The 23,425-nt window shown below is 34.5% G+C and overlaps 4 protein-coding genes and 1 long non-coding RNA gene across 6 annotated transcripts; 2 read left to right on the forward strand and 3 right to left on the reverse strand.

The window, feature by feature from the left end:
- Positions 1 to 1,028: 1,028 nt before the first annotated feature.
- On the forward strand, positions 1,029 to 4,233 carry LOC127256300 (uncharacterized). Of its 2 annotated transcripts, none has more exons than XM_051282237.1 (6): positions 1,029 to 1,309; positions 1,398 to 1,508; positions 2,876 to 3,128; positions 3,451 to 3,547; positions 3,669 to 3,734; positions 3,799 to 4,233. In XM_051282237.1, the coding sequence occupies exons 1-6, from the start codon at positions 1,183 to 1,185 to the stop codon at positions 4,003 to 4,005; spliced, it is 861 nt and encodes a 286-aa protein (XP_051138194.1). In that variant the 5' UTR covers positions 1,029 to 1,182; the 3' UTR covers positions 4,006 to 4,233. The 2 variants fall into 2 exon arrangements, with proteins under 2 accessions (XP_051138194.1, XP_051138195.1); XM_051282238.1 differs by having other exon boundaries at positions 1,404 to 1,508.
- On the reverse strand, positions 3,993 to 7,912 carry LOC127256299 (uncharacterized). The gene is made up of 8 exons (XM_051282236.1): positions 7,525 to 7,912; positions 6,625 to 6,764; positions 6,361 to 6,460; positions 6,160 to 6,258; positions 5,559 to 5,906; positions 5,197 to 5,289; positions 4,905 to 5,111; positions 3,993 to 4,535 (listed from the first exon to the last, which is right to left on the reverse strand). Exons 1-8 carry the CDS (start codon positions 7,837 to 7,839, stop codon positions 4,269 to 4,271), a joined length of 1,569 nt encoding a protein of 522 aa, XP_051138193.1. The 5' UTR covers positions 7,840 to 7,912; the 3' UTR covers positions 3,993 to 4,268.
- Positions 7,913 to 11,895: 3,983 nt separating this feature from the next.
- LOC127256400 (uncharacterized) lies at positions 11,896 to 13,918 on the forward strand. Its single transcript, XR_007839845.1, has 3 exons — positions 11,896 to 12,048; positions 12,181 to 12,222; positions 12,825 to 13,918. It is a non-coding gene; the product is annotated as an uncharacterized LOC127256400 (long non-coding RNA).
- A 1,586-nt stretch (positions 13,919 to 15,504) lies between these two features.
- Positions 15,505 to 17,122, reverse strand: LOC127256459 (light-harvesting complex-like protein 3 isotype 1, chloroplastic). The gene is made up of 3 exons (XM_051282477.1): positions 16,695 to 17,122; positions 15,930 to 16,067; positions 15,505 to 15,844 (listed from the first exon to the last, which is right to left on the reverse strand). The coding sequence occupies exons 1-3, from the start codon at positions 16,999 to 17,001 to the stop codon at positions 15,582 to 15,584; spliced, it is 708 nt and encodes a 235-aa protein (XP_051138434.1). The 5' UTR covers positions 17,002 to 17,122; the 3' UTR covers positions 15,505 to 15,581.
- A 166-nt stretch (positions 17,123 to 17,288) lies between these two features.
- On the reverse strand, positions 17,289 to 20,468 carry LOC127256458 (glutamate dehydrogenase A). The gene is made up of 9 exons (XM_051282476.1): positions 20,228 to 20,468; positions 19,938 to 20,051; positions 18,658 to 18,879; positions 18,501 to 18,575; positions 18,307 to 18,423; positions 17,967 to 18,217; positions 17,732 to 17,807; positions 17,560 to 17,646; positions 17,289 to 17,474 (listed from the first exon to the last, which is right to left on the reverse strand). Exons 1-9 carry the CDS (start codon positions 20,333 to 20,335, stop codon positions 17,289 to 17,291), a joined length of 1,236 nt encoding a protein of 411 aa, XP_051138433.1. The 5' UTR covers positions 20,336 to 20,468.
- Between the last annotated feature and the right edge of the window lie 2,957 nt (positions 20,469 to 23,425).

Here is a 23,425-nt window from a genome sequence, read left to right on the forward strand (position 1 = left end):
GATTACTTCCTGGCTGGACAGAGGTAGTATTTTATTATAATAAACATTCAAAATATCACGTCAATACAAATTTATATTACATCAAACAAAAATTTCAATTCAAAATTTTACTATTTAAAATCAAAACCCAAAACCAAAAGCTCGGAATTAAACACAAATGTTTCTTAAGGTACGAGATTACTTTCACGGGAGGAGAGAGGCATAATAACTATAGTTCTTGGGGATTTATATAAAATTATCCTCAATTTATAATTTTTATAGTAGTATGGAAGTTTTGTGGAAGGTTTAGATCAATTGACAAACTATGATTAAATAAATAAATGCGTATATAGAAAATAAATAAAAATAAAGAATAAAACTTTTATGTATTATATAGATTTATTTGTTTCGTAAAATAATTTAAAAATCACATTTATTTTTTTTCATAATTGTTATTGTATTTAACATTAAAAGTATTTTGTATAATTTCTTATACAATATTTTATTAGTATTATAAGACACCAATAAAAATATTTTTGTATTTGTTTTAATTTATATTACGTTTTAATATAATATTCCCTCCTTTTTGCATTTTTTTCATTGAATTTTAGAAATATTAGTATTATATTTGGATAAAGTAGAAATGAAGGTAAAAAGATTAAATTAACTTATTAGTATGGTATAATATAAAGATAATGACATTTGTGTAATATATTGTAAATTAGAAATGTATTTTTAATGTTAGTTAGATGGTACAATTATTAAAAAGAAATGGATATTTTGTTGTAGGACGAACCAAAATGAAATAAATAGATAAATTATTAAGGAACGAATGGAATAATTAATATTAAAAAATAACACGCAAAAAGAAAATGAGATATTTAGAGTCGGACAAAAAAAATATTTTTACATGAATAGAAAAAATTAAATATAAAATATAAAAATAATTAATACTAGTAATATATTAATTTTTTAAAAAAAAAATAAATAAAAATAAAAATAAATAAAAAATGAAGAAGCTGTATCGCCTTCCCATTCAATAGTATACAGAACTGCTGTTGCAATGGAGATGGATAAAAACGTGTGTTGAAATCGGAGCTCCCACCGCAAGAGTCACACCTCCTTCCATGAAATGACACTTACGCGAGCCTGCTTAAGAAGAAGCTTTTTGGATTTGCTTTGACAGACAGACAGACAGACTCCATGGATGCCCTCAGAGCCGCTTACACTGAAACCGATTCTGATTCCGACGGGGACGCCGCCCAATCGGAACCCACCGCTCTCCCTCCGCCGCCTCTGTCTCTTCTCCAGCCCCCAAATTCAGTTGCTGGTAGGTATCTCCTCACTATACCCTTCCTTTTTTAAAAAATAAAAAATTGAACTTTCTGCCCCTCAACTGTTCGACGAATTGATTGAAGTTGCAGGTGCAGCATTTGATTTTCCGACACAGATAGAAAGCAATCATTCCAATCGAGTTCGTAGCTTCCCTCACGTTGAAGGCAACTATGCCCTCCATATATACATTCCCAGTAACCTTCTCCTCCCCTAATATATACATACATATATATATATGTGTGTGTGTGTGCGGTTTTGGTATGAGACATTTATGGTGTGTTTGTTTGTATGTTTTAGTTTTTTGGTTTGGATTTTTTAATGAGTAAAAGATTGAATTTGAATAGTTGACGAGATATAAATAGAGGTTTAGAGGTTAATGTGATCTTTTGAAGTTAAAATAAATTTATAGTATAATATATATAAAAAAAAGGAAAAAAAAAAGTAATTGTTTGATTTGATGTTTTTTTTAGGGAAAAAAAGAATCTGATTAGTAAAAATCTATGCCAAAAACCAAAACAACACAACTACATTTTCTAGTGGCAAGTTCCTTAATCATAGAGATTTGTGGCTCTCATCATTTTATTGATGCGTCTAGTATAGAGCTTGGGAATATTATTTCCGAACACTAGAACAAAATCTATTATTGGACAGAATAGGGGAGTAAGTATTAGTAGTATAAACTGACTCCATTATCATTTTAGGATGTGCTATTTGTGTATGCCAATTTAATTTTTTAAGTGAAAAATAGTAGTTGAATTTTATGTTTTTGTATGGAGTTTAGGCGGTTTTGGGGCTTTAAAAACTTTCCGACATAGCATGCAGAAATGTTATTGGAAACACAAGCGAGCAAAACCTTAGCCTTCACGAAAGATGGTTTGATTCTAGGAATTTGTTTGGTTTTTATTTGAAATTGGGGTTTTGATTTAAGTTTTTGTTTAGATAGTATTTTGATACAATGGTTTGTGAAAAATGAGGAATTTGTTTGGTCTTTGTGATAGATGGTTTGATTTTAAGAATTTTTTTAGTTTTGATTTGAAATTGAGGTTTAGATTTGAATTTTGGCTTAAATGATATTTTGATTTGATGTTTTGTAAAAGGAAAGAGTGTATTTTTTATCGAAAATTGTGTGGCTGAATAGTGATATTTTTTATATGACATTAAAACCAAACACTAATAGTTTCAATTTATTTCTTATGCAATTCTAATTATTTTCTATGAAAATATGACTTGTGTTTTTAACAACAATTTTAGCATTATCTATGAATAATTTTACCTTTAAGAACATTACATAGGATATTTATTTTTCATTGAATAATTTATATCGAAAATATATATATTTCTATTTAAAATGCCGCTCAAACATCTATTTTATGTTCAAATTTTTCATTTTTCTTGAGCACCAAAATACTTTCAAAACACCGTTAACAAATCATGACATTTTGAAGTAGTCGGAGTCTTAAAATCAAATACCTTCCATTCAATACAAAAAACCAAAAGAAAATGAAGTGGGCTATTGTTTTCCGTCAGATTGATGCAACTCTGACATTGAATTTCTTTCTAGTTATGATTCCATTGGCGGCGAGGAAGGAGATATCCTTGTTCTTGAAGAGGATTGCATCGGCTTCAAATGAGCTCCACGCAGTTGATGTAGACATCCCCTTTAGTAACTTAATCAATGACGGGCAAAAGTTTGAGAAAATTGTGCTGGGGAGGGAGTTTCACGTGAGCTTGGGAAGAACAGTGCCAATCCGAGTCCATCAACGTGACTCCATGGTGAGTATGCTTCGACAAAGGCTGCTGCAGTCCCAAAGGAGGTGAGTGAGAATTTATACGATGCGTGCATTTGTTATCATCTATCGAAGCTATTCAGTTTTACGGATTTAGTTATCTTTCGATCTTAGCTTGTGCTTTATTATAATGTTATGCTTATTATGTATGTATGTTGTTGAAAATGGGGTAGGTATTGGATTAATTTCGATAAATGGGAAGTTTTTGTCAACGATGAGGATGCGCGCATTTGTTATCATGTATCAAAGCTATTCATTTTTACGGATTTAGTTATGTTTCGAGCTTATAGCTTGTGCTTTATTCTAATGTTATGCTTATTATGTATGTATGTTATTGAAAATGGGGTAGGTATTGGATTAATTTCGATAAATGGGAAGTTTTCGTCAACGATGAGGGGACGCGGACATTCCTATCTTTGGAAGTTATCGGTGGAGGTTTAGCTGAGGTACGTGCACGACAATATTTGCTTGTTGTTTCGACTAATCATAACCTTGCCCGAACACATTTTTTTCTCTTACCATATCACCGGATTCATTATCCGTTGGTCGATTGATGTCTCCTCTCAGATAAGAAAGCAAATCGAATGCGTGAATGAAGTGTACAGGCTTCATAACCTTCCTGAGTTTTACAAGGTATGTTCGATCAAAGCTAGTTTGTGTTCGTGTTTGGAATTTGATTGATTTGGTTGGGCGACAGGATCCGCGGCCGCATATATCTGTGGCATGGGCTTCCGGTGACATAACCGCCTCCTTGAAAAGGGCCATTGCCGAGGAAGACATAAGAATACAAAAGGAGGGACAAACTCGGCGCGGCCGGATATTTTCCTGCGTGTTTGGTGGGATTTCATGCAAAATCGGAAACAAAACCTACGAGTTATGCAAGCCTCAACAAGAACAACAATAGTACCAAATGAGCTGGGCTAAGGCGAAAACTTAAAATCATCATTCGAATCGCCGAGCTAGTCACAAATTTAGAAATGTAGAAATGCAGCAGTGTGATTATTTACACTCATACGGCTAACCTGAAATTCCTTTCAACTCTCATGGCCGGGGTGACGATAATAATGTATTGAACAATTACTCAAATCATACCGATAATGTAATCAGCGCCGGAAGTCAATTTCTCGATGGACATCAGTGTTGGCTGAGCAATGTGAAAAAGGATACTCAGAGCCCAGGTATTGATTCAAGGTTGTATTTTTCGGAGGAGGATGTGGTATCAGTGTCTCCGTTGTCTTGCGCCTGCGGTTTCTTTATGGCATCGAATGTATGCAGATATGTGTAGGACGCATTTCGAGTGGAGGGTGAGCCCGGGTTGCTAATTCTGCTCGTGAGGAAGCGACGAATCAAACCTCGAAGGAATGGAGCCATCGTGTCCGGTTCATGTTCTAGGTAATACATGATTCCGCCCATACATGCGCAGAACAGAGCCACCTGTGAAATATTGGGACTTTGCGTCAATAATTGATGATAGTGTATAACAAGACACTTGCGAAATACATATACTTGAACTTCTAATCGTTATACTATTTAGAGTAAATTGCATACTACTCCATTATCACTTTTGCATATATTTATATTGTTGGAAAAATATATCCTACATGTTTTCAAAAGCCGCTATTTATGCATTTTGGCCGAGCGTAACAACTTCTGCAAACATGTAGAATATATTTTACCATCGAGATAAATATATGACAAAAGTGTGGAATGATTTTTGCAATTTTCTCTATATATTTATACTAAAATATTATGCAATTTACCCTACTATTTATTTATAGTATGCCAAAAAAAGGACTCAGTTACCTCAGCATTCTTGATATCTGGAAGCAAATGTCGATTCACCAAAATATACCACAAAGAATCTGCAGCCCGAGGAAGAACGTATAAAGCCAATTCTCCCCGCCTAGCTTTCTTCTCCAATAATACAGAGAGGGCAGCCATCCCTCCAGCGAGCCAATATACAAGCTTGTGGTCCTTTACTGCCACTTTCCGATGCATACATATTGCTGCCTTTTTATAGACAGGAGTAGTTAATCGGTAAGGCTATCATATTTTATGATGCAAACAGATGCTCATATTGCAGAGACAATAATACCTGAAAAATACCAACAAAAGAAGACAAGAATGTAGTTGAACGAACACCGCCTGTGACAGCATGCCAACATGTACGAACCGGAGCATCCATGAACTGGATAAGAACAAGAAAACCATAAAGATTAACCCGATTATATAGACTGCGTAAACTAGAGCAACTATGAGACATGATGCATAGTTAGCCACATCTAAAATTAGATTTGAAATGTAATGTTTTACATATTTGATTACTCTGATATTGCCCTAGGAACAATCTTCTTAACCATTGCAACATTTGCTTACCCACTCGAGCAATTTAGCACAACAAATCGATCAAAATAATTGTAAATTTGTACGGAGAGTATAGTTCAAAGGATTATATACCTTCTGCAGGCGCAGGAAAACAAATGGAACGAAGGTCAAAGAGAAGTATAAAGGAAACGTCTTCCTGAAGGTAGCCGATGCTGCGTTTGCATTGTGAACTAAGCATGACTCTGTATCAGGGTGAATAATAGAGCACGGAATAATAGCAGGAAACTCGTCCAACTTCCCTACAAAATTTCTCTTTCTACTCGACAAGTAAGCAGATAGTGAGGCAATATCAACAGGAGAACCTCTACAGCACTCCCTCACAGCTTTGTAAACAGGTGCAGCAACTGGCCCAGTTTTCTGAATAAAATCTCGATATGATTTTGGCAAGCTCTCAGGGCGCATAACAAAGGCATACATAACCTGAAAAAATCTCGTGATCAGATAGCCATTGAAGTGTAAGTTGTATCAGAACAAAAACAAAAGAAAGAATGCACAGGAAACCAAAAATAAAAGCAGCATCCAACAACAGACTCAGATATATTGTATTCTTAACCGCAGAATTAGTCAAATATGTATATATATAGCAGAAGGTAATATAATCGAATCACCTCAACTAGGACAACATGATTAGTGACCATAAAGCAAACAAAGGATGCAACAATTAAGAGTGCACCTGTGCACAAGCCAGTGAAAAGAGTAGAGTATCCCCGTGACTCCAATGACTTCCCCAGAGGTGGAATTTATTCTTGGATTTGGCTGAGTTATATGTACACTGGCAAAATAACCAAGTACTTAGATAAAATCAATGAAAAAAATTACATCATACGCAGGGTAAAATATAGGAGATTAAAGAGAAAGATAGTGACTGACATACCTGAGCAAGCCTAGCCAATAGATATAAAGCCAGGGTGCGCCTTCGGCTGGAATCATCTAATGATAAAATAGACAAACCAGATATTGCACCTGCTAAAATTCTGTTCCATCATCCCCTTTAACTAAGTCATATATTTGGAATTGTTGAATCCCGTCAATAATAATCAACCTTAAAAATATGACAGAAAAAGAACGTCTGCACAACAATACGATGGCAAGACATAATCAAATAGATCATAGAAATGCTTTGTTATTGTTAACTTACGCATTTGCAGGGGTCTCTTTCTTTCTTAGTTTTCTGAACAAACATCTCAGAGCATGGTAGGAACCAGTGAATCCCCCAAAAAGCAGTCCAATTCGGCATGCTTCCTCTCTTACAATAAGATCTTTCTCTGATACAAGTTGCTGCAAATAGTTTGATTGATTACTCTACAAGATAATAACTCATATAAACCATTTATGTAATTAGCTCACGGACCTTCACACTTGCATAGAAAAAGAGGACATAAGTAGAAATAAAGTAAACTTGTTAAGAACAAGATATTAGCTGTTTTAGTTCAAGCAACAATATCCCAAGAACGCACCAAATACCTATGTATACAGACCAGACAATATCCTTAAGTCAAAAACAATCACTCAAACATGGATTATATGTAATCAGATTGAAGGCATGTAAATGGATATATTTGATAAAAATCACACATCTTCACATTGATTTTTAAGTATATCCGTTCAAAACTGCAGATAATAAATTGAGTACAAATTTGAGAAAGATATGAACATGAAAATAAAATCTTATATGGTGACAGGTTTCAAAGTTCACTATCCATTGAAGCAACTGTATTAAATCCTGATACAAATTGAGTTCTAGCCTGCCTTCAGCAGTTTTACCTTTTCAAAAAGTTCGAATATCAGGTTCCACTGCACCAGAAAACAAGTTATCACCATCATTATCATGATCCCCAAATGAACCATGAAATCCTTTAATTGTTCAGCGAAAATTAGAGATTGTCAGGAAACACTATCCTTCATCAAACGCCAGGCACACGAACAAATCTAATTAACTAGGTCCAACTACAGGAACTCACTAAAACGAGTCTAAATCCAAAAATGACCACAATATAACTAGTTATTTCCAATCGCAGAGAAATGAAAATTCCGAAACCTTGAGATCGAGGAGAGATGAATAGGACTTGAGGCGCGCGAGCTTAAAGGCGCGAAGGAGGATTCCGATGCCAACTCGAATTCCGTACGATAGCAAAAAGCTCTGGCACAGGTTCCCCACAGCATTTGCGACGCAGGATTCGTCGGCGTGATCGCACGGCGGATGGAGATTTTCCGGCGGACTCCTCTGCCTCCGCTGCAACTCCTCTATGGCCTCCTTCAGACGCTCCTCCGCCTCCCTCAGGCGTCGCTCCGCCGCATCCTCCGCAGAGGCTCCATCGGCAGGCGGTTGATGCGGCGGCGTAGAGGTGCGCATTTCCGTGCAGGATAGAGAGCTTTCAGCATCTGAAAGCTTCCTTCTTTTGCTTTTGTGGGCGGAACGAAGTCATAAATTATACCAATTTTATTTTTAATTTTTTCTACTCATAGATATTAAAATAATGGATTTATTATGAATTTTCGTGCCAAATATTAAAATCCATAGCAAAATGGGTCCGACCCGAATTCAACCCATGGGTCAAACCCTTCTTTAGATATTATATATAATATTTCTGTTTTTCTTTTTTTTCATCCGAAGTTACGAGTCTATTTTGAGTTCTTTAGAAAGAGTTGTCTCGCGCCGAATAGATTTATTTCAATATTTAGTAAATTTATTTGATTTAAATATATTTAATAGATATTAATCAATTTAATTAAATTTTAAATATTTAAATTTTTTTTATAACAAGTAATTTTATTTAGGTTTAAATTTTTTTATTTTTTATAAAATAAGTTTAAGTTTATTATAATTAAATATTTTTATTTATTTATATTATATAAAATTTTATTGTTTACAAAATAATATTTATATTTTATATATTTTATTGAACTATAATGCTAAAAATATTTAAATATATATTTTAAATATTTTTTAATTAATTATATTAATTTATATTTTAAAATATTAACAATATTATTAATATAAAAAATAATAAAATAATATTATAATTTATTATTAATAATCTACTAATCTATATTACCTAAACAACGGTGTTCAAAGCAAAGCTGTTGTATATCTAGGAGGGAGTATTAAATCTCAGTCTATCGGATATTACTATCGCTTATAATTTATAAAATTTATTGTGAAGCTCCAATGTATTAAATTGTATAATTTTCGTATATTTATGAAAAAAATTCTGTTTAATTCTTTTTTTTTTTTTTGTTATTAAAAGAAAATTAGAAGAAATATTTTTTCATTATTAGTTAACAATGATTTAATTGTTATGAAATTTTTAAATTATTTTCACAGTTAAAATGTATAGTAATAAAATATACAATATAAAAGCATTTGTATTCTTTTGAAGTTTGATTTAAATATAATATCCTTTGGGAGCAGAAATTGGTACAATATACAGAAATTTATACCGTAGTTGGGTACAATATACAGAATTTATATCGTATAGCATGTATCATATCTAAATTTTTCATATGATATTTAATATTTCAAAAAATTGGTGTATCAAAATTTTTTATATGATATTTGATCATATGTAAAATTGGTATACTAAAGTATCAAAACTTTCGGTATAATATTTTATCCTACGATACCGTACTAAAAAATTGGTATACTGAAAATTCATATAGCAAATATTATACATCGTACTTATCGTACTGAGAATTCAATATATCGAATTACACGTACGATAGAAATTAAAAATAATTTATAATTTTGGAAAAAATTTAAAATATACTAATAATTTTTGCATCAATATATCGAATTACCAATATATACAAAGTGCAATACAGTATCTTACCAAAATTTTGCCAGTTTTATATTTTTTCAATAGGGTATGAACAGTATTTTAACAGTTTTTTTTTTTTTTTGATCTCTATCCGAAACGGTATTGTATATTTTTATAAAAAATCTGTTGGCTTGCAAATTCATTCTCCAGCTTAAAAATTTTTGTTGAAGAAAATCGGTGGATTTTTGGGCGACTTGATGGGAATCACAGATGATATGCAATAAATTTAGGGAAATATTTTGCAAATCGATCGAATAACAAATGGAAAAAACCGAGTTATAATTTATTGAAAATTGTTGGGGTGCAAATCCAAGTCCCACATTTGAAATATTAGAAGAAAATCTAACACCCGTCCCACAGAAAGTCCACTGGTATGAGACCTTTTGGAGAAAGTCCAAAAACAAATTCGTGCGGGCTAAGTCAAAACATACAATATATTACTAGTGTTGAGTTGGTCAAGTCTCAACAGTGGTATCAAAGCCTGATTCGTTTGGTGAAATGGACTGGATGGTATTGGGGCGGGCTCGCCCTCGTGACCTGCGGAGGTGCTTTGTGTCGAAATTCTACTAGCGTCGTTGAGTCAGTCCCGACAGTAGTATTTGGTTAGACAGCGGGTCCCTTTGTGATAAGTTAAGTGGGCAAGAAAGGCCCATTGGTTGGTCTTGCTTTGAGGGAGGGATTGTTGGGGGTGCAAACCGAAGTTCCAAGTTGAAAGATTAAAAGAAAATCTAACACCTTATAAGTCCCAAAGAAAATCCATTAGTACGAAGCATTTTGGCGGAAGTTCAAAAACAAATTTGTGTGGGCTAAGCCCAAAGCGATCAATATACTATTGAGTTGGTCCAGTTCCAACAAAAATCAAATTATATTATTTTTAAAAAATAAGAAAAATACAAAAAATGATTAAAGAAAATTAACAATAAATTGTGTGGAATGGGTTGGTTGCCTCCTTTTTAGGCGCTTTCTCCTTCCTTTTTGTCCCAATTTACATCGCATTCAATTTGGTATTTATCGTTTGTAATCGTCAAACCTAATTCATGTTACCATCATCCTCAATCCATCACTTAATTCTTGTGACATCTTCACTTTATTAATATCTTGAGTACATATGAATATGTTGCTCAATCACAACTTCAATGGTTCGTCAAAGATGAATCGAGTTTAGTCATTTAGACCTACACATTATCGGACTCAAATTGTACATCCTTTGAAACAAATAAGTTAAGTTTAATACATCTTTCCACCTCTTTAGGATGGGTTAATAGGAAGATTAGGCTCGACGCTAATAGTCGCACTAATATGGCCACAAATCGACTCCACCCGATCGGTTAAAATTCTTTAGGATTAGTCTTATTGACGGATATTTTGTGTGTCCACCTAATTCTCTCTTATATTTCGCAAAATATTGAATATATATATATAAAAAATTTGTATATATACGCCTGGATCGACAAAGGAACAATTGATTGATGAAAAGTTTAGTCGATCTAAGGTGTTAAGAAAGGATCCAGACTTCCAACCTAAAACTAATTGGTGATAGGTGGAGTGGTCCATCACCCTTATAACTAAGAGAGTTCTCACATGTTTACCAATGTGAGACAATATTCAATACTCCCCCATCGAGATGATAATCTCAAAAATTCATATCGGATCAATCAAATACAGGCACCATGGCTCTGATACCATGTCGGATGCAGAATGACCGTTTCACCTAAAAGCTTGAACTCTTAGGGAAACACAGTCATTAATTTATATAGTCGCAAACAGGAGTCCCCAACATAAGGAACAAGTGATTGATGAATGAGTTTAAAAGACGATAACTTGTCACAATGAATATCTGTTGCAATTGATCAACTTGGCGACCAACCATTCCATATGCCAAAAATGACTAAATACAATTTGCAAAACTCAATGCCAACTCCAAAAAACAAAAAAACAAACTTGCACAACTAGACCTGATCTCATTATTTTCTCACTTTTTGACTTGATCGGTGGGTGCAACTTGAAATTTTACCTTATCGGCAACTATTTGCACAATCAACAACTAATTTTTATTGGAAATAGATGTTCGACCAGCTCTTTAATCAGCCTAGATATTTTCTCGGCGAAGTAATCACAATATTAGAAAATCAAGCCTTCCAAGCACAAGCGATTATAATCGGAAATTCGGGCGTTGATCCTACTTGCTTTAGGCTCTTATATGATGCCGCTAGTCTATTTCAAGTAGCATATCTTGCCCCTTAAATGTCGGCATTTTCCTAAAAATTAGAATGAATGGCTTGAGCTTCCTAATTTGTCCACACTCGGTCAACATCAATGATTTATTATTTTGAGAATTTCGGCGTTCAACCCAAGGCTTTATTTCAAAGCCAGTTTAAGTTAGAATACAATACACATCTAGCTTATTCATAGCACAACTTGCCGACTTTTTGTTTGACGGCTTTCTTATCAACTAATTTTTTTCTTTCATTTCCTCATATTCTTTAATCAAATTTTTTTTTTCAAATTTTTTAGTAGCATCAATATGGCAAGTTGAAATTTTTGGAAGGATTGCTATCTACTTTTGAGTTGTCAACAACCAAGCACTAATCGAAACTCATTTTTTGATTGAGCACTTCTAAGATTGCTCATAAACTAGATCAACTATTTTTCTGTACTATTGAAATAAAATCGATTTACTTTTTTTGTTCCAGAGGCTAGTGGCATATCTGGTTTTCTTCGCTAGAGCCCATTGTGGAGAATTGGTAATCCTAATTTTGACAATTTCTCGGGCTAGTTTTTAACTTCGATTATCCAATCTTTTTAGTATGTCATCTTCCTAAATTTTTTTCTCTAATATTTTCCTTTGGTGGCGCTTTTTTTGTGTCCGTTTTAAGGGATGGAATGGTATGATTTGGGATTTGTTCAATCACTGAAAGGTAAATTTATCTTCTTGCCTTTGGTTTTCAGCGTCATGACATTCGCTTAACTGTAAAATTATCGGTATCAACATCCACGGTTCAAAAGAATTCTGATCATTGATGATAATAAAGGGTTTATCAATTGATTTGCATGAATGGTGAAAAATAAGAGTTGTTAGAAGTCCCTAAAATCTTGAAAAACTAACTTCTATTTGAGTTGTGGATGCATGTTTTCCACCACTCCACGGTCGCTTGAATATCCAAATTTGTACATTGCGTACGACTCTTCATTTGTTGAAAACATTCAATATACTCAGCTAACAATTCATCAACTTAATGTTTTGTATTCCTTAAATCAAATAATGTAACTTCAATTGGTGGGCTGTAAAAATGGCTATGAAAATTATCTCGCAATGACTTTATGGAGCTTGGCAATAACACAAAATACCAACTGAAAGAGGTGGCAATCAATGATAGCAAAAATATTTGAAGTTTGTGTCAATCTTTATGTCTTATTTCTCCATATTGTGCAATAAAATAGCTCACATGTTCAATACTCGAACGTCCATCCTCTCCCGAAAAAATAAATAAATAAATTTAAGTATTTTGATTTCATGCAGCAATGGGCATATTGGCATCATATCCTCTACCAAATCAAGGTAAGGCCGACGATATGAAAATGTTTACCAAAACAGCTACGAGCAGTATCTGAGGGGTTGTCAGACTAACTTGTTGCTCCATGAATATCATACTAGCACCATTAAGATTGCTAATCGGCAAAACAATCAATGAAAGTGGGCTTTAATATAGCTGAAAATAATTTTTCCCGAAAGCACTAAACTATCGTTGCCTTTCAAGGGATTGATGTAGTGGACTTGAATGCTAAATTTGTAGCACCATACTAGTGGCATTGTGATCGTTGGCTAGCAAAACAATCGGTGGTTGTAGCCCATGATATTGCTTATGGCAACAATGACCATCCGGAGCATCAAATAATTGTTGGCCCCCAAAGAATGATATGGAAAAAGAGTCCATTTTCCGAAAAGAATATTAGTTGTGTTGGACTCCCAAATCAGTAACTGGAATATTGCCATACGGGATTATGTGTATTAATTGCCCCCAATTTTGTTTGAATAGCTATTGTGGGGTGGAAAATTTTTTAAACCACTTGGTGGAATGATAATGGTAGGATGCGCTAGCAGGGTTGTTGAACCGATTGTTGCCTTGAAGGCACCTTACCAATGATGTTAAGATCGCTTATTGGCAGGACAATCGACGGTTACAGTTAAAAATAGTTGTTCCCAGAGAACATCGAATTGCCCCTGTAAAGAAATTGATGTAGTGGACAATCCTCTTAGGCAAGAAACATACTATCCACATCATTTTTCGAATCAATCTTTGGGATGTTTCCATATGAGGTTTGATACATCATTTGCTTCCTAAATTCTTTTGTGTTTCCATTGTGATTTATAAAGATTGTTGAACCATTTGAAGAGTCCCTCTAAAGCATTTGTATCTATCCAAACTGTAATAAATGCATCTTTGAAAATGCAAATGATAGAAAAAAAAAATTTTAAAAATAATTCATAACTGCCGCAGGCTGTAAAATATAAGCAGTTTGATTCATGCTCAGTATCCGAACCGACATTATTTGGGTTGCACAACTAGAAAAATTTGGCGTACCATAGGTGTTGGATGTTTTTTGACTGTGATACTTCGCTTGATTCAGCCAAACTACAGGATCCCCTGGCCCGCAAGCCACGCAAAACCGGCATGTCGGGATCGTAAACTGGCTCCACAAGTCAACACGAGTCCTTTCAGCGCACTTCTGTCCTCATTCACGCGCAGCTTGAGAGACTTTTCAGGGGGTCATCCATCTGCAAATTATTTTAGAGCAAGCACGCTTAACTCTAGAGTTCTTTCAATAAAGCTTCCAAAAAAAAAATATGCATATTGTTGACATGAATAATCTATTCAATCTATCTAATCTCTTATTCAACCTCAGAGGTATTAAATCTTCCTTACTCATATCACTATTCAACTCCAAGGGTATTACATCTTCCCCGACTTAAGAATGTAACGTCCACGTTGCACTCCAAGGATCGTCAATTGCTAGGCCCGTCAACAGTCTGGTCAACGACTGCGGACTGTCACAGGTTGACTCTAATACCAACTGTGACACCCCGGCCCGCAGACAAAGCCGGACATGTCGGGATCGTAGACCCTACAAGTCAACACGATTCCTTTCAGCACGCTTATGTCCTCACTCACGTGCACTTTGGGAGACTTTCCAGATGGTTACCCATCGTAAAATTATTCTAGAACAAGTACGCTTAACTCTAAAGTTCTTTCAGTAGGGCTTCCGAAAAAGAATATGCACATTGTTGACATTAGTAGTCTATTCAATCCATTTAACCTCTTATTCAACATTGGGGGTATTAAATCCTCCCAACTCATATCACTATTAAACTCCGGGGGTATTACATGTTTCGACTCTTTTCTTGTCAAATGGAGATCATTTCATTGCTTGTGACCGACCTGAATATGTCGGCCACTTGGTACAACATATCATACATGAAATTTTGAAGCCTTGCTTGCATCACTGATGATATTTCCTCAATAATAAAGACAGTTGCACCTGCTAGAAAAAAAGTGTTGCCCTCTGTACTCAAAGCACACTTTATTGACATTGATCATATCGGATAGACAGACCATTGAGGGCATCCGATAATTCGATGCCGTTTTTTTTTTTTTTTTTCTTGATTTGTCATATGAACAACCTCATTTTGTTATTGTAATCGCATACGCTGCTAAGTCTCACTTGGGGTGTCAATAATATTGGCATGAAAATATAATTTTCAATCTAAAACTTCTCATTGGATATAATTTGTAAGTTTTCAGACGATTAGATGTGAATCTATAGTGTATATAATAAATTTAGAAAATGATATCGATGGAAGAACAAATGCCACAAACAAATTGTAATTAATGAAAATCAAGTTATATTATTTCTATAAAAATAACAAAATAAATAAATAAATCCTAGAAGATTAAAGAAAAAGATAAATTTTGTGGAATAAGCCTATTGTCTCCTATTTTGTCTCACTCTCCTCTCACTCTATTGTTATGTTGATTGCGTATGAATATATTGCTCATCCACAATTTCTAACACATTCATCGAAAATGAATCGGATTTAGTTTTGTACTTTCTTTGGAAGATAAAAGTTAAGTTCACTGATCCTTTCACCTTTTTAGCTTGCTGTTGTCGATGGATTTTTTGCATGGCAACACAATCGAAATTATATATATATATATATATAAAATAAAAAAAAGATCAAATTTCAAAATACATCGAAGATTTGAGGTCGACCCAATTGTCAATCACCCTTCGTGTTTTCGACAACATTTTCATCTTCGCTCTTTTTCCACGACGCTTGCCATTGCTTGTCGTAAAAAGTTGCCTCATCGACTAATTTTCGAACGTTGTCAACATCTTCCTTCCTCCGCACAACCATCACACCTATCACTGCCGCAAACAACCCAAGCTTACAAATAAAATTCCCGGCCTGTCCGATCATGTCGAGCCCCGTCAAAGCATCCACAACATACCCCGCGAAAAATCCCACCATTGCAGCTCGACCTACAACATTACATTACATTACTCGCCACACTTTAATTGACCAAAATTAGCCCCGCCGGCCCCAAAAGGAATAGGATGGCCTAACCGTTAAGTAGTTCAGCCTCCGGGAGATGGGAATGAACGATCCACGCCCATAACGGGATGACCGAGCTTCTGAACTTCACAGGTTCTTCGTTTGTCGAAGCTTCCGGATACGCTTCAAGGAACTTTCTTCTCCTCGCCTCTGCACAAAAGAAGAAGATGGCATAAAACTTAAGGATGAGCACGGTTTAGGTATTTGCAAATATGCAGGTATTTGATATCCGATCAAACAAATACCCGAAATCGCGAAACGTATTCATAGAAAATATTTGCAATATTTTCAAATAATTCAAACCGAATTGAAATTAAAAAATAATTAAAATTCTAATTAAATAAAAATATTTCAAATATTCGAACCGAATATAATTATTAATACTCGTTCCGTCCAGCTCTAAGGTCACATTTACCTTTATTTTGCAATTTTTTTTTAATTTATACTATGTTTTGATATAATAATTAATATTCAAATATTGACACGCAAAAAACAAATGAAATCCTTAGAGTCGGATGGAGGTAATATAAAATTTAAAATATAATAATATAAATATATTCGATTCGGTTAATCGAAAAAAAAAAAAAAAAATTATCCAAAATCAAAACCGAACCGAACAAATATCAAATATGCAATATTTGAATTCGTACCGAATTTGCTCGATTAACCGAAAATGCAATTTCAGTTTGATTCAGCGGTTGGGCAGTTCAGTTCGATTTTTTGCCCATCCCTATTGAAACTTTTGTAAAAATTAAAGCAAACACAGAGACAATGCACCTGCAACGATGACCGCATCCCAATCCATTCTCCCCTGCTTCACGAACATGTTGAGATCCCACGTCCCGTTCTTCCATCTCTCATTGAAGAATCTCGGGGGCGAAGGCCCATCCAAATGCTGCACCGGATTCTCGTGCTCCTTCAAAGGATCTTCCATCAGAATTGTCGCACTCTCTTGCTTTCCAATGGTTTCAACATTAGTGACAACACTCGCCGCTGCTGGTGGGCGCCGTTTCTTGGTGAGATGGTGGTTGGAGCTGCAAGCCCTGAGAGTAACTGTAAAAGCAGTAATTCCAATGGAAGCCATGGAAACTTGTTAAGAAGAAGAACACAACAGAACAGAACAATTTCTGGTAAAGTTATGTATCTTGAAAAGGAAGAGATAAGAAAGCCCATGCTCAATAAACAAGATTATCCTGTCTTCTGCATTTAGAGAGAGAAAGAGTACACATGAGAGAGAGATAAATTCAAGAAGACTATAGTCTCACCAATAAATTTTATTTCCTACCAAATTTTTCACAGGTTCAGTCATTTTTTTCCCATAAAACAAATTAACACAACAGTAAATGAGAAGACTGGTTTTGTTGTGTTTGTTTAGGCTTCCCAGCCTCTGAGAAGAGTCGCGCGGGCGACGCGGTTAACGCCGAGGGTGAAAGCGCCCATGCGGAGGTTGCAGTTGTGCGACTGGCACATGCCTTTGATGTTGTGGAACGCTTTCGTCATGTATCTTTTGAGCTCTGCGTTCACTTTCTCTTCTTCCCACATGAATCCTTGAATGTTCTGCGGTAATTATTCCAAAGAGTGAGTACATACAAATTTAAAAATTTTGAAAAAGAATCCAAGAGGTCAAATATGAGATTGTTACCTGAACCCATTCGAAATAGCTGACTGTAACTCCCCCAGCGTTTGCATATATGTCGGGGAGTATGATCACTCCCTTTTTCGACAAGATCTGATGAAATCAAGCATTATCTTATCAACAACCAATTATATGCTACAATTCGACGGATATAAAAATAAAAATACGAACTAAATACCTCGTCTGCTTCCGGATCGGTGGGATGATTTGCTGCTTCTATGATGAATTTCGCCCTCACGTTTGCGGCATTGTCTCTGCAATCAAGATAAAAATATAATGCAATTCATTGCAAGGGAATTTTGGAAAACAAGTTAGATCGACTAGAAGGAATATTCAAATAATGGCATGCTCTTCGTTATGAATTAGCTCGGTTTCATAATTCAGACAGCTCAATATGAATGATCACGACGTACCTGTTTAGAACTCCACCAAGAGCACACGGTATGAGAACATCACATTCATGAGTCAGCAACTCATTCGCATCCATAGCATCAGCACCGCTGAAATCTTCGAGCTTCCCCGTCGCCTCTTTATGCTTAATCAGTGCGGCTATATCAATCCCGCTGTGGTTCTTCACCGCTCCTGTTATGTCACTGACAGCAACGACCTTTCCACCTTTTTCGTGCAGGAGACGAGCAGCCCAAGATCCAACATTCCCAAATCCCTAAATTATATTCAATTTTACATTTAATAAGATGTGCATCAGCGAAAAATAGAAACAATCCAATCAAAATTACATATCAGAAGTTGCACCTGAATGGCGAATGTTAAACCCTTTACTGATTTTCCATGTTCAGCCAGTAAAGCTTCTGTGGCGTACACAACGCCTCGACCGGTGGCAGCCTCCCTCCCCAGTGAGCCACCAAGATCCTGTCGTACCAAATAAAAGAATTAAGACCACAAGCCATTTTAGTTTCATATTCTTAAATTTCAAATGATTTACTAACAATTGGTTTTCCTGTAACAACTGCAGGTGAGTGGCCGTGAAATTTTGAGTACTCATCCAAAATCCAAGCCATTGTCTGCACGTGGATAATTTTTTTCTGAGAAATGATCGACAAAAGGAATGAAATACAATTAGAGAAACTAATGCGAAATATATACCTGAGCATTAGTGCCCATATCTGGTGCAGGAACGTCTGCATTAACACCTATAAGGTCGTGAATTTTTTGAGTAAAGACACGGGTGAGGCGTTCCAGCTCGCTCTTAGATAGATCTTTGGGATTACAACCGATGCCGCCCTTTGCTCCACCATAGGGAATATCTGCTACGGCCGTCTTCCACGTCATCAATTGCGCAAGTGCGTTCACTTCATCGGGGTCAACCTTAAATATATAAAAGTCAAGTCAGCAACCTCAACCATAAACCGAACAAAAGAATTCCCAGAGTATTCTTGTCACAGGAGAAACGGTTATTCAATACTATAAACCCACGTGCATCAATTTCTTCTATTGAAAAGAAACGACAAAAAACCTATTGAATTCAACCGAGTATATAAATAGCATGAAAAGTATGCGCTTACGTTTTCTATCTTACAAATGCAGATTTAATCCGAGACCACAATAAAAAGTACAGAAGCATATGTCAAATGGACTCACAGCCAATGAACAGCCACCAAGACAATAATTATATTTCTGTTAGCGTGACCTCTCCAAAACCACAACAAAGGAGATTTACAGGGCATAAAAGGAAGAAATTAAAGATACGCCAAACACATTTTTACACTTCCATTATTCACAACAAACAATATATATAACAAAAGAGACTAATTCAAAAACTAGCACCTAAGAACCATATCTTTTGCTCAACTATCTTAATAGCAAGAAAGACACTCTTTTGGCCAGGCTTGTAATCTCATGCTAGCCGTCAAAAACACTGAATACACATCTCTAAGACTTCCAACATGAGCTCTCTGTTTCCCATATAATCCAATTGAAGATATAAAAAAAAAAAAAAAAGAAGTACCTTTAGTTACACATTGAACAACCAAAAACAGCTGACGATGAAAGTATCCAAATTTTTAATTCAGCCATCTTAACAGAAAGGATCCATCCAAAAGGAGGTATTGAATTTAAACAAGCTCAATCACTACATGGTTTTCAGAATGCAGATTAGATTTAATTAGTTCATGATTAGTTTCATTCTCCTTAGCAAAGATTGAGTTTACTAGTAAATAAAACAGATGAGATCCTATTCCAACATAAGATCCAAAATACAGCTCTGTTCACGCCTTTTTAAGATGGAATTTAGAATGCAAAACCACCAAAAGCCATTAATGATGGCCTCCATTATCCTGACTAAGAATTTCACATACGTTTGACTTAACAACAAGGAGTAATAAAATCACATTATCACCAAAGAAATCAACAAAATTGCGAGTTACCTCTGGATGGTATCTGATTCCTCCTTTCATGGGCCCACGGGCATTGTCATGCTGCACTCTGAATCCTACATAAGACACCAGCGTTCCGTCGTCCTTGGGAATCGTGCACTCGACCTAATAAAGAAGAAGAAGAAAAGCCAAAGTGAATCGACGTCCACAATCTCCATTAACAAAAAAAAGAAAAAAGGTTCAAATCGTTTCTAAAACCCTACGGCAACAAAACCGTCGGAAAATAACAGGAAAAGAAATTCCGATTCCGATGTTCCAGTACAAAATCGATTAATAACAACCTTGATTTCTCTGAAGGGGATCAAAAGGCTCTTCTCAATCCTGGAGTCGACGCCGAGGATTCGCGCCGCCTGGCGGAAGTTGCGATTGGTGGCGGCAAGCGCATTCATTTGCACGAGATGATCTCCGGTGATTCAAAACCCTTGGTTTAGATTTTCGCTGATTAATGAGCCAACAACTGCGAGAATGTAGACTGCAAATTGCTTTGCTACGCTATATGCTACATATCCTCCATGAATCATTCGTCGAAATATATACACCCTCAGAAAGGGTGGGGTGGGGTGGGGTGGGGTGGGTAGGTAGGTAGGGCTGGACTGGACTGGACTGGGGAAGCCAAGCCGAGCCATCTAAGCCGACTCATAACTTTGACTCGGAAACATTGTACCAATTAAAATTAAATAAAATTTTACCAATGAGAAAGAGGAACGGAGCTGCTCACCCACGTGGCGTATATTTTTTAATTATATTTATTTAATAAATGCTCTTTAATTAGGTAGGCGGGCTGTTCCAATTTTTATGCTCGTTTTAGTCTTTTGAATTATTTTTTAAATTCCTTAATAAATTATTCATTTTTTTTTATTTTGGTTTGTACTATAATAAAATATTTATTTTTTTAATTATATTTTTACAATTTATAATATATTAACACAATTTACAATATATTAATACAATTATCATTATATTCATATAACACTACAAGAAATAATCATTTTTGTAACAAAATATTTGTGTCTCTAAATCTACTTTTTCCGTTACTAATGACATTAGAGACGGAATTAGAAATAAAATTACGTTAGCTACGTGAACTTTAGGGACGGAATTCCGTTACAAATATATTATTTTTTTGTAGTGTAACATTATAATAATAAAATTATTTTAGTTATTTTTATTTATTTTTATTGCATATCAATATAATGTTAATATATTTTAAATTTCATGCAAAAAGTAAATGAATATTTATTTAAATGACAGTAAATATTATTTTTAAATTATTTTACAATTATATAAGTTACTATATATAAGATACCTCTATATATATATATATATATCAATAACTATTTAAAATAAATTACAATTATTAAGAGCGTGTTTAAGTAGATGTTAGTGCATTCAATTAGTTAATAATTATTAATTGATTTAATAAAAAAAAAAAAAATCACTAGATGAATTACTTAATTCTTTGAGTAAAAATAACTATCAAAGAAGTTAAAGGTTTTACTCAAAAATAAAAAATAAAATTGATTTCAATGAAATTTTTCCGCCGGTAGTTAAATACACAACTGCTAGAATTATATTTTTTGGTTCCTCATTATAGTTGGGAACTAAAATAAATAGATGTTAAAACAACTTTCATACGTGGTGATTTAAATGAAAAGATTTTTATAAAAAAATCGATAATTTGTAGATAAAAGTAAGTCTAATCATATGTGTCTACTTAAACAAAATTTGTATGATTTGAAATAATCATCTAGATAGTGAAATATAAAATTTGATAAGTGTATGAAATTCTTACAATTCTTAAAAAAATAATTTTGACAATTATTTGTATTTTATGGTATCAAATAATATTCTTGTATTTTTACTTTTCTATACGAATAACATCTTATTGATTAATTCATGCGTAAACGAACTGTAACAACAATTGTGTTGAATCAATTTGTTTATATTGAGAAAAATTTAAAACGATTCTCTATGTAAAATGTTAAATCTGCTAATGTATTTTTAGATTTTCATTTTGTGTTAAGCAAGGAATATTGTTCTAAATTCGAATATGATATGAATTACATGAAAAATGTATCATATTCGAATATTATAGGTTCTGTAATGTATTTGATGATTTGCACTAAGCTAAAATATTACATACTTTGTGAGTTGGTTGAGTCGTTTCATGTCTAATCCTATAATTTAGCATTGAAATAGTGTAAAATGGTTACTTAGATATCTTTATGGCACAAGTAACTTAGGGCTTAAATTTGAAAAATATATTGACAGAATCAAATTAAATAATTGTGTGGATTCTAATTATGCGAATGACAGAAACAATAAAAAATCTAGAACATCCTATGTGTTTACTTTGTGTGACATGTGTATAAGTTGAAAATCTCAACTTCAATTATTCTATCTATTACTAAATCAAAATATTTTGTTATAATTAAAATTCTCAAGGTAGAGAGTTGTGGCTAAAAGGTTTATATTTTGAAATTGAGATATTGTGTGACAAAGTGATAATTCTTTGGATAATTAGTTTGGAATCCAATTATGCAAAAATTCTATTTTTTATGATAGAATCATACACATGGATGTTAGGTTTAGGTTTCACTTTATACGTGACGTAATTACGAAATGGTTAATTAAACTTGAAAAAATATCTTCTCAATTTAATACAGGTGATATGAGAATAAAATCTTTGTATGTTTCTAAGTTTCAAGCATGTTTAAATGTACTAAACTTTGATATGTTTGATTAGAATTGTATGTTCTATAGCATGTATTATTACTTTGTGTTTAATATATGTTATATTGCGTTGACTCTATCTTAAAATATTGCAGGAATAATGACGTTGATGATAACATATTTTCATTCTCAATTACCTTCAAATGTAACTACAATGGTCGACCATAAACAAAGTGGAGATTATTAGTGTGTTTCGCTCGACTTATCCGAACCTGAGCCCAAATCGCGATCTGAATCTGACATGACCTGATATGGTATGGTTTATTTTAAAATCTCCAAAATCATAATTGTTTATCGATTTCTCCTCTCTCCATTTTTTTGTTTGCGATTTTTAAATTGCCTCCGATCGGTTCCTTCTTTCTTGGTATATATCCCCTGAAAGTGCGCACTGGGTAAATCGGTTCCTTCTTTCTTGGTATATATCCCCTGAAAGTGCGCACTGGGTAAACCCCCGGACCTAATACCCTGCAAACCAGGCCCAACAGAAAAGTCACACTAGGCGAACCATGTGTGGCAAGTGACCTGAGGCGTCGGAGGTTTGAACCCATGACCTCACGGTCACAAGTCCAACCCCTACACTACCAGGCCATCCCTTACGGGACATGTGGAAAACTTTTTTATTTTATGGGATTGCGGTGCAGCGTTGTTATCTTCTATGCCAAGTGATTTGCTCTGTGTTGATCATACTGATTTTTCCCAATCGTGTGTTCCCATTTCTTTGTTTTGGATTACTATCGGTAAAAACA

The sequence above is a fragment of the Andrographis paniculata genome, unplaced genomic scaffold, assembly GCF_009805555.1.
Source record: "Andrographis paniculata isolate CXL003 unplaced genomic scaffold, ASM980555v1 Contig55END, whole genome shotgun sequence".
Lineage (NCBI taxonomy): Eukaryota > Viridiplantae > Streptophyta > Magnoliopsida > Lamiales > Acanthaceae > Andrographis > Andrographis paniculata.

Bases quoted from the DNA above. Each gene is read 5' to 3' on its own strand.
- LOC127256300 (XM_051282237.1), top strand. From the start codon at position 1,183: ATGGATGCCCTCAGAGCCGCTTACACTGAAACCGATTCTGATTCCGAC. The intron at 3,129-3,450 runs GTGAGTGAGAAT...AAAATGGGGTAG, and splicing joins CTGCTGCAGTCCCAAAGGAG to GTATTGGATTAATTTCGATA. The intron at 3,735-3,798 runs GTATGTTCGATC...GTTGGGCGACAG, and splicing joins ACCTTCCTGAGTTTTACAAG to GATCCGCGGCCGCATATATC.
- LOC127256299 (XM_051282236.1), bottom strand. From the start codon at position 7,839: ATGCGCACCTCTACGCCGCCGCATCAACCGCCTGCCGATGGAGCCTCT. The intron at 5,112-5,196 runs GTATTATTGTCT...GTCTATAAAAAG, and splicing joins CTTTTGTTGGTATTTTTCAG to GCAGCAATATGTATGCATCG. The intron at 4,536-4,904 runs GTAACTGAGTCC...AATATTTCACAG, and splicing joins CAGATATCAAGAATGCTGAG to GTGGCTCTGTTCTGCGCATG.
- LOC127256459 (XM_051282477.1), bottom strand. From the start codon at position 17,001: ATGGCTTCCATTGGAATTACTGCTTTTACAGTTACTCTCAGGGCTTGC. The intron at 16,068-16,694 runs GTGCATTGTCTC...TCTTTTGTGCAG, and splicing joins GGATGCGGTCATCGTTGCAG to AGGCGAGGAGAAGAAAGTTC. The intron at 15,845-15,929 runs GTTAGGCCATCC...GTAATGTTGTAG, and splicing joins GGAGGCTGAACTACTTAACG to GTCGAGCTGCAATGGTGGGA.
- LOC127256458 (XM_051282476.1), bottom strand. From the start codon at position 20,335: ATGAATGCGCTTGCCGCCACCAATCGCAACTTCCGCCAGGCGGCGCGA. The intron at 20,052-20,227 runs GTTGTTATTAAT...CTTCTTTATTAG, and splicing joins TCCCCTTCAGAGAAATCAAG to GTCGAGTGCACGATTCCCAA. The intron at 17,475-17,559 runs GTAACAATCTCA...TAATTACCGCAG, and splicing joins GCTATTTCGAATGGGTTCAG to AACATTCAAGGATTCATGTG.